The 9,549-nt window shown below is 41.3% G+C and overlaps 2 protein-coding genes across 2 annotated transcripts; both read left to right on the top strand.

Annotated features, from left to right (window-relative positions):
• Positions 1-18: 18 nt before the first annotated feature.
• Positions 19-5,488, top strand: LOC119991279 (heat shock 70 kDa protein 6, chloroplastic-like). Its single transcript, XM_038837601.1, has 8 exons — positions 19-669; positions 2,077-2,329; positions 2,440-2,519; positions 2,630-2,772; positions 3,303-3,401; positions 3,807-3,996; positions 4,164-4,562; positions 4,799-5,488. Exons 1-8 carry the CDS (start codon positions 103-105, stop codon positions 5,192-5,194), a joined length of 2,127 nt encoding a protein of 708 aa, XP_038693529.1. The 5' UTR covers positions 19-102; the 3' UTR covers positions 5,195-5,488.
• A 2,030-nt stretch (positions 5,489-7,518) lies between these two features.
• LOC119990448 (methyltransferase FGSG_00040) lies at positions 7,519-9,266 on the top strand. The gene has a single exon (XM_038836366.1). It carries the CDS (start codon positions 7,567-7,569, stop codon positions 9,172-9,174), a length of 1,608 nt encoding a protein of 535 aa, XP_038692294.1. The 5' UTR covers positions 7,519-7,566; the 3' UTR covers positions 9,175-9,266.
• Positions 9,267-9,549: the final 283 nt, after the last annotated feature.

Genomic DNA, 9,549 nt, shown 5'->3' with positions numbered 1-9,549 from the left:
CTCCTCTTTTTATCTTCTCTAATTTCTACTACTCCGTCATCTCCTCTCTCCATTTTTTAGGGTCTTATCACTTTCTCTCTCGCTTGATAATTCCCCCAAAAAATGGCGGCTTCTGCTTCTTCTACTGCACAAATCAATGTCCTTGGTGGGATTGGGTCGTCTTCTTCTTCGAAAAGAGGCGTCAGCGCCTCTTCTGCTTCCAGGACTGTGTTCTTCGGGCAGAGTTTAGGGAGGAGGAACATATTCAATTCCGGGTTCTTGAGGTTAGAAAAGAGGGTGCATAGGAGATACAGTGTCGGACCAGTGAGGGTGGTTAACGAGAAGGTTGTGGGGATCGATTTGGGGACGACGAACTCGGCTGTTGCGGCTATGGAAGGAGGTAAGCCGACGATAGTGAGTAACGTGGAGGGGCAGAGGACGACACCCTCGGTAGTTGCGTACACTAAGAATGGGGACCGGCTTGTGGGACAGATTGCCAAGCGACAGGCTGTGGTTAACCCGGAGAACACATTCTTCTCCGTGAAGAGGTTTATTGGGAGGAAGATGTCCGAGGTAAACGAGGAGTCCAAGCAGGTTTCCTACAAGGTGGTCAGGGATGAGAATGGAAATGTGAAGCTCGATTGCCCTATTCTTGGGAAGCAGTTTGCCGCCGAGGAGATTTCGGCACAGGTAAAATCTGTGCACAGGTTTTGGTTGGGTTCTGTCAATTGTGTCTACTGTTGTTTTTCTCTTTTGGTGTTTGTTTGGTGGTTTATGGAGGAGGGTGATGAGGTGGACAACGATAATTTTGTGATTGATTGAATTGATGATTTTGGTCACCATGATGTGTTGGCTTGTTTGATTTCAGAGGGAAAGCAGAAGGTTTCTCGAGCTGTTGAGTTCTTTTCTCTCATAAATTTAATTGTCTGGGATTGTTGCATTTGTTTCATTTACATTCTTAGCTGCGATTAGGTGGCAAGAAGATTTTGGAATGCCAATTTGCTTTGCATCATTGATGAGTTTTTGTGTTGGTGTTGCACTCGTTTTCCAATCTGTGGTTGCTGAGGAGGTTTTGGAATGTAAATTTACCTTATGCTGCTGTTGGGTTCTTGCCTTTTAAATTATGTTATTTGTTCTTTTATATTTGGTATGACCTTCTGTTGAGATATGACCGGAACAAATGAGGACTTGTCTGGTCAACTAGGGTTGTGGTGTTTAGGGTAAGTAACTGGGTGTTCAAGTTATTAGCCTCTGCTGTTATATGGAGTGTTTTGTTGATTGATAGAGTGAGGGGTTAGCCCAGGATCCTTAGTTTGATTCCCAACAGGTGGGATTGGTGTGATTGAATATCTTTCTATGTGGGCTTTCAATCCAAAAAAGGAAATAGAGGAAATGGAAGTGGAAGTGGAGGTAAGCTAAGTAAGTGTATCTCTTTGGTATCTTAGTTACAGTTATGGCGGTCCTGACAATTTGGTAATTGGTGCTTCTTGTATAATCTGCTCAAAAAATGCTGGTGTGATTTCGATTTGCAGCCAGCTATCTTTTTCCTTCGCTTTTTCTCGATGGGAGAGGGGTTTTACAGTTTTACTTGCATAGCCAATCATAAGTTGACAAGTTGACTCTTCTTTTTTTTTGTTTTGGGGGGGGGGGGGGGGTGCTGGTGTTGGCAGAGCTAAGTTGATGTGTTCTTTTTGTCTTTCTTCATTGTTGTACAAACCTGGTGCCTTAAATTCTTCAAACTGTTTTCTTTTTTCCTTTTTATCTTTTTGGTAGCAGTGATTTTAATGGAATTAGATATACTGGAATGACATGAATTAAGTTGATGTGGTTTTCATGGAATTATTGAAGCCTTGGCTTATTATGTTTCTTGGTAAGAGTTTCAATTATTTTATCAGCACAATACGTATACTGACTTGATGCATGACATCGGCGCAGCTGTAATGTGCATTTGATCCTTCTTTAAGGCATGGTCGATTTTAGCCACCCCCAATATCTAAGAGATATTTACTGGCATTACTATTTTTTTTTTTTTTGTTTTGTCAACAAGATTTTCCACTACCACGAACAATGAGGAGTAATATCTACTTCCTGGCGTAGGTTTTGAGAAAGCTTGTGGACGATGCCTCCAAATTCTTGAATGATCAAGTGACAAAAGCTGTCGTAACTGTCCCTGCATACTTCAATGATTCCCAAAGGACAGCAACAAAGGACGCTGGTCGTATTGCTGGGTTGGAAGTTCTTCGTATTATCAATGAACCTACAGCTGCATCTTTGGCTTATGGTTTTGAGAAGAAGAACAATGAAACCATATTAGTGTTTGACCTTGGTGGTGGCACTTTTGATGTTTCAGGTATTGTTGTTGTTCAGAAAACGGAATTGCTGCAATATTTTTTAATTTACAGTTTCATTATGCTACTTGTGTTCTTAAGTTGCTTAGCTTGTTCCTCCTTTTTCTTTCAGTGCTAGAGGTTGGGGATGGTGTTTTTGAAGTCCTTTCTACTTCAGGGGACACTCATTTAGGTGGTGATGATTTTGATAAGGTAGGGATCTTTCCTCAACACAATGTGACAATCGATACTGTTGCACTCTTTTTTCAATTGTTTAATGATTTAGCAATGAGGAATACTTATCTTTGACGTTAGATATGCAGAGGGTTGTTGATTGGCTTGCTGGTAACTTTAAGAGAGACGAGGGCATAGATCTTTTGAAGGACAAACAAGCTCTTCAGCGGCTGACTGAAGCAGCTGAGAAGGCTAAGATGGAGCTATCATCCTTGACTCAAGCAAACATCAGGTAACTTGGACTTTACTTTGGGTATGTGGTGTAAATGCATATGAAGCACATACATTCGCTTGCATGCCAACCTCCCCTCTCCCTCTTCCTAACAAGTTACAAGCAGAGAGATTTCTACGAACACCTGCCCAAGCCGCGGGCACATGTCAACAAACCCTGAATTAGAAATGATATGTGAAGCTTTTCATGGACTCTGGATGATGGTATTTTGATGTGAGACTTCAAGCTAATATTAGATCAGATGGAAATTGGGTTCTGATGCCTAGCAATATCATTATTTTCCCTTGGTTAGTTCTGAGGCTCGGCATTCAGGTTCCTTTCTGTTAGTATCTTTTCCAGCTCCACTTGCATGGCTATCGATGTGGTCTGCTTGTGCGAGAGGGGCTTTAGGATGTATGTATGTACCTTCTTTGCATTTCTGGCCTGCTGACAGTAGTGTAGTTACATTGGCGGCAGCCTCCTCCTCTTACTCTCGATGCTTCTCTTTGTTTGTGTGACTTCTTTCTTACAGTTGTTTTTGTCTATTCCAGCCTACCTTTCATTACTGCCACTAATGATGGCCCCAAGCACATTGAAACCACGCTAACAAGGGCCGAGTTTGAGAAATTGTGCTCTGATCTACTAGACAGGTACCAGGCATTCTTTAGTAGAATTTAATAATTAAATTTCTTCATGGATCATATTATTATGGCATTCTTTTTGTTCTTGGGTTGGCTTTTTAATGTGAAAGTAACTATACTGATTCTGTCAGTCTTTGGTGCTATAGTTTGAGGCTGATGTGTTGTATCTGCTACTTATTCTTTTTTCTCCTGGAATGAAAAAAGAGAATATATTAAGGGGCAACAAGGCAGTGTCACCCATGTACAATCCTTAACAAGGGATGATTTCTATTAGATCAAAAACAGAGTTTCTAAAAAAGTTTCTCTCTCTCTTAAAACAGTATAACTATATTCTATGCTACAAAAGCTCTTTTGTTTTTCACTATCCATGTAAACCGATTGATGAGTTTAGGTATCTGCTAATTGTGCTTTTAGGGTTAGAGCCCCAGTTGAAAATGCTTTGAGAGATGCAAAGCTCACCATGAAAGATTTAGATGAAGTGATTCTCGTCGGTGGGTCAACACGCATCCCAGCTGTTCAGGAGCTTGTAAAGAAGATTACTGGGAAGGAGCCCAATGTCTCGGTCAATCCTGATGAAGTTGTTGCTCTAGGGGCTGCAGTTCAGGTTGGCATTCTGCTGCATGCAATGTAGTTTGTGTTTTTTCTATCTTAAGTTTACCAAATCACATGGAAATTTGTAGCTGTGACTCTCTCTCTCTCCCCCTCTCTTGTATCTCACCTTTTTTTTTTTTCTCCTTTCCCCGAATTTGATCTATATGTGATTGATTGTAGGCTGGTGTTTTATCTGGAGATGTCAGTGACATTGTGCTTCTGGATGTTACACCCTTATCACTTGGTCTGGAAACTCTTGGTGGTGTTATGACGAAAATAATCCCAAGGAACACAACCTTGCCCACTTCCAAATCAGAAGTTTTTTCAACTGCTGCTGATGGTCAAACTAGTGTTGAGATCAATGTCCTCCAGGGGGAGAGAGAATTTGTTAGGGACAATAAATCTCTTGGTAGTGTCCGCCTTGATGGTATCCCACCTGCTCCACGGGGGGTTCCTCAGATTGAAGTTAAATTTGACATAGATGCAAATGGTATCCTATCTGTCACTGCTGTTGATAAAGGTACAGGGAAGAAGCAAGACATCACTATTACTGGTGCTAGCACTTTGCCAAGTGATGAGGTATGTTCTTTGACATTGTTAGCCAATTTAAGATCAGTTGCAGTTGCATAGCATAAATATGTTTCCTAGACTTGACCTCTGGCATGGTAAAAAATGATCGCAATGATGGTATATTTTTTTCCACAATTTCTAGGTTGTATATTTGATATGGGTGGCTACTAAGTCTCACTAATCATATTGATATAGTGGTGGTTGCTTTGCACTGAAGAGGAACTCTTTTTTTAATAAAAATGCAGGTGGAGAGAATGGTGAACGAAGCAGAGAGGTTTGCGAAGGATGATAAAGAGAAGAGAGATGCTGTTGACACAAAGAACCAGGCAGATTCTGTCATCTACCAGACTGAGAAGCAGCTGAAGGAGCTTGGCGACAAGGTACCTGGCCCTGTGAAAGAGAAGGTTGAGGCAAAACTTAAAGAGCTCAAAGATGTCATTGCAGGGGGTTCAACGCAATCAATTAAAGATGCCATGACTGCCCTTAATCAAGAAGTTATGCAGCTTGGTCAGTCCCTTTACAATCAACCAGGTGCTGCTGGTGCAGGTCCTACACCTGGTGCTGAAGCCACTCCTTCAGATTCATCAAGCAAGGGACCGGATGGGGATGTGATAGACGCCGACTTCACTGACAGCAAATGAGATACAAAGTTTTGAGGCATTATATTTTCTTTTCTTTCCCCCACTTCTGTTTCAGTTATGTGTGTAAGAAATTGATTTTGTGGGGATTCGGGTTACGTCGCTGGACGGTTTTGTCTATGCAGACAGAGGGGTGTGGGAGTTGCGCTTTTTAGTATAAGAATTTCCAAATAGTTTTTTGGTGACCACCAAAAGCATTATTGAACCTACACCATTTTAGAGTCAGTATAAGAATTTATTCGTGTGAGTATACTATCTCTATCTATATTATCAGTGATTATGGAAATTTTTTATAATCCACGGATTCAATTTGATTCGTTTTATGGATTGGTGTTGCTGATCCCAAACTGTTTGGGAGGCAGGCTTTGATTATGATTTTGGCACTCCCACCAATACTTGAACTATTATTTGTTGCATCATAAGGGTACTCTGCTCGTTTTTTAAGCTGCTCAAACCTTGCAATATGGTCACTAGTTGGAGTTGGAGTGGCAATGATGAACCTTACTGAGACCAATACCTGATGCAGGAAAATTCATATGATACTCTAGGGGTCTTGCAATGGGGACTTGGGGTTTGTAAGATGCTTATGCAGTCTACTCGAGTTTGTGAAGATAAGTTATGGTCAAAGTAGGCATCTCTTATCAGGAAAAGGAAAATAAGAAATTGAAAGTGTGTTACTGTGGTGCAAGCTTTGATATGTTGTCAACCCTAGAAATAATAAGGTTGGAACAAGGCAGGGAACAGTGTCTTGAGGTAAAAGAAACAAGGCGCTTGAAATTTGATGCTGAACATTTCTGATTTGGTCACTCCTTTGCCATTTGAGTAGTTAAGTGCAAGTCACACCGATGTGTTTTGTAATTAAAAATTTAATGACTCTCAAGTCTCAACGAATATGATCTTTTTAAGAACAAAACCGTGCGGGTCTTAGGCCTAAACGGTCAATATCTCTTCAATGTCTCACAAGTATTCGGTTTATAATATAGGATCTTCGAGTAGACTCGATTCTAAAAGACTCCTACCCGTCACTTGTTGAGCCTCGCATAACCAAGTCCACAAGTGTAAGGAAGTGTTAAAAACTTGTATATATCTCACATCGATTCCCTCTCAACCAAAAGGACTTTTTTTAAGGACAAACCCGTGCAGGTTTTAGGCCTAAAACGGAAAATATCTCTTCAAATTGTTTAAATTGAATTTACGGAGTGCTCTCACGAATATCCTATTTATAACACGAGTATTTTGTATTTATGTTGAGATTTTTTATTTTTTTTTTTTGAGAAGAAAAACGAGATTCCATTAACAATTATCCTTGTCTGCAGTTACAAATGGAATAATAGAAAGAGGACATTCCTCTAGAAACAAACAGTCCTCAGAAGCCATTTTTCCGAGTTTGGCTAATTCATGGGCCACCGTATTGGCTGACCTCCGTACATGTCTAAAAGAGCAGGAATGAAACTGACGAGAATAAACTAAAATATCTATAATAACATTTCCACAAATGTGAAGTGAAGGTTCATGTGCATTCAGTTCGGAGATCACTTGTAAAGAATCACTTTCCACAATGACTGAGAGTAATCCAATAGATAGAGCAAATTCAAGGCCGAATAAGATGGCTCCAGCCTCTGCATGAAATACACCTAAACCAGCATGTCTTCCGAAGAAACCAGACCCAAGAACATCTCCAAAGTCATCACGCAGCACCACCCCAAAGCCCACCTTTAAACCACCTACTGCTGCATCACAATTAAGCTTAATCATCCCCGAAATAGGTGGTCTCCAAACACTTTGAAGTAGTCTCACGTGCTGTCTCGAATTGGAAGTTAGATGATCAAACTCCTCCCTAATATTTCCCACTCGGTTCAAAAGTTTAGAAGGCAGAAGGCAACTTTCATCCCACAAAACCTTATTTCTATTATACCATAAACTCCAACAGATATATGAGAACATCTCTAGTTCCTTTGAGTCAAAAGCATCACAAAGCATCTGAAAAAGATCAAAAAAAGAAGGACCACCATCTCTATGCAACCGAGCATCCCATCCAATAATTTCCCAGCACCTTCGAGCCATACAACAACTCACCAAGACATGATGAATAGTTTCCTCATCAACACCACAAACAACGCATAGGCTAGGCACATTCAGACCGCGTCGTTGAAGACCAGTACGAGTAGGAAGACTATTTTTACAAGCCCTCCACATGAACATTCTCACTTTATGAGGAACCTGCAATCTTATATTCTCATATACACATGCATGCATCATCTAAATATAGGACAGCTGTAATTCTATAAGAACCTAGACATAGCCGTTACAAATGTAACCGTTGAAAACCTCAAACTTTAAAGTGCACTAACGAAGACCAGTCAAAAGAGGTTCGAATGCGCCCATGCTTGCAAGAGATGGCGGACGAGCAGATGCAACAGCTCAGATCGCAAGCCACGGAGCTCCTCCTCAGAGAAGAATGGCAACAATCCTTACAAGTCTACACTCAATTCATCGATCTCTGCCGTGACGAGATCTCAGGAGCCCATGAAAACTCAGACCCAGATCACATCTTCAAGCTTCACAAGTCCCTCTGCTTAGCCCTCTCCAACAGAGCCGAAGCGCGGTCAAGGATGCGAGATTTCACTGAAGCTTTGAGAGATTGTGATGAAGCACTGAAAATCGAGAGTACCCATTTCAAGACTCTGATCTGCAAAGGCAAAATCTTGCTCGCTCTCAACAGGTACTCTTCTGCTCTTGATTGCTTTAAAACAGCCTCTCTGGATCAACAGGATAATGGGAATCTTGAAAAGATTAATGGGTATTTGGAGAAATGTAAGAAATTGGAGTTGCAGTCAAGAACTGGAGCTTTTGATCTCTCCAATTGGATCTTGAACGGGTTTCAGGGTAAATCTCCTGAGCTTGCTGAGTACATTGGCCCAGTCCAGATCAAGAAGTCTGAGCTTAGTGGGCGCGGCCTATTCGCTACCAAGAACATTGATACGGGGACTTTTCTGGTCGTAACGAAAGCAATTGCCACCGAGAGGGGCATCTTGTCAGGCCAAGATTTGGCCGAGAATATGCAGCTAGTTATGTGGAAGAATTTCGTTGAAAAGGTTACCGAATTAACTACAAAATGTCAAAGAACCCGTCAATTTGTTACTACGTTGTCGAAAGGAGAAATTGAAGATTCGCTTGAGATTCCTGATGTGAGTCTCTTTAGGCCTGAGGCAGAAGAGAATGTCCATGACAATGAGAAGCTTGATATTGGTAATATTTTGAGCATCCTGGATGTTAATTCTCTTGTTGAGAACTCTGTTTCAGCCAACATTTTGGGGAAGAATTGCGGATATTATGGCGTCGGGCTATGGTTATTGGCATCATACATCAACCACTCATGTAATCCCAATGCAAGGAGATTGCACTTTGGGGACTATATAATGGTTCATGCTTCAAGGGATATCAGGGCAGGTGAAGAGATCACATTTGCATATTTTGATGTGCTTTCGCCGCTGGATCAGAGGAAGGAAATGCTAGAGACTTGGGGTTTTTGCTGTAATTGTAAGAGATGCAAGTTCGAGGAGGCAATGAAATATGAGCAGGAGATGCAAGAAATAGAGATGGGTCTTGAAAGTGGGATTGATGTGGGAAGTGCCATTTTCAGGCTAGAGGGAGCTATGAGGAGATGTATGGTGAGGGGGAAGGAGAAGGGTTATCTTAGGGCGTCTATTTGGGCTGCGTATTCGGAGGCATATGGTTCGGAGAGGGTGACGAAGAGATGGGGAAGTCAAATTCCGACAATGGAAGTTGTGGTTGATAGTGTTGCAGAAGCAGTGGGCAGTGATGGCAGAATTCTGAAGGTGGTGGTGGAGGGATTGAAAAAACGAGGTGGTCGAGCGATGGAGATGGAGATGGAGAGAGCGATGAAGTTGGGAAGAGGATTGTACGGGAAGGTTGGTAGAAAGCAAGCTATGAAATGTCTGCTTGAGCTTAACATTCATTGACAATGCCTGCCATTCACTAATGGTAGTACTGATATTTTTCATAGTTGAATTTGTAATCTCACTGCATAGAAATACAACTTTCTTTTTCACAATTCCACTAGTCATGGGATGAATAGCCATCCATCTATCTAGAAAAATACTAAAACTAGTAATTAAAAGTGAGATGACAAGAATGTGTGGGATATATCGGTCGCGGCTACTATGACAATGGTGTGTTTTCAGTATGCTCCTCGGACGTGTAACCAAATAGCACTTGCTCAAGCTAGGTGTTCAAAAGAATTTAGTAGAAGTGTGTTTAGGGTTTATATAACCAAGTTACCAATACTAGTTGATTCAATCAACTTCGATGGCTACAGAGATTTCTGAAGAATTGAT

The sequence above is a fragment of the Tripterygium wilfordii genome, chromosome 22 (genome assembly GCF_013401445.1).
Source record: "Tripterygium wilfordii isolate XIE 37 chromosome 22, ASM1340144v1, whole genome shotgun sequence".
In the NCBI taxonomy this organism is placed as follows: Eukaryota; Viridiplantae; Streptophyta; class Magnoliopsida; order Celastrales; family Celastraceae; genus Tripterygium; species Tripterygium wilfordii.
The sequence above is the reverse complement of the archived record's forward strand: the minus strand, read 5'-3'. Positions and strand labels throughout refer to the sequence as shown.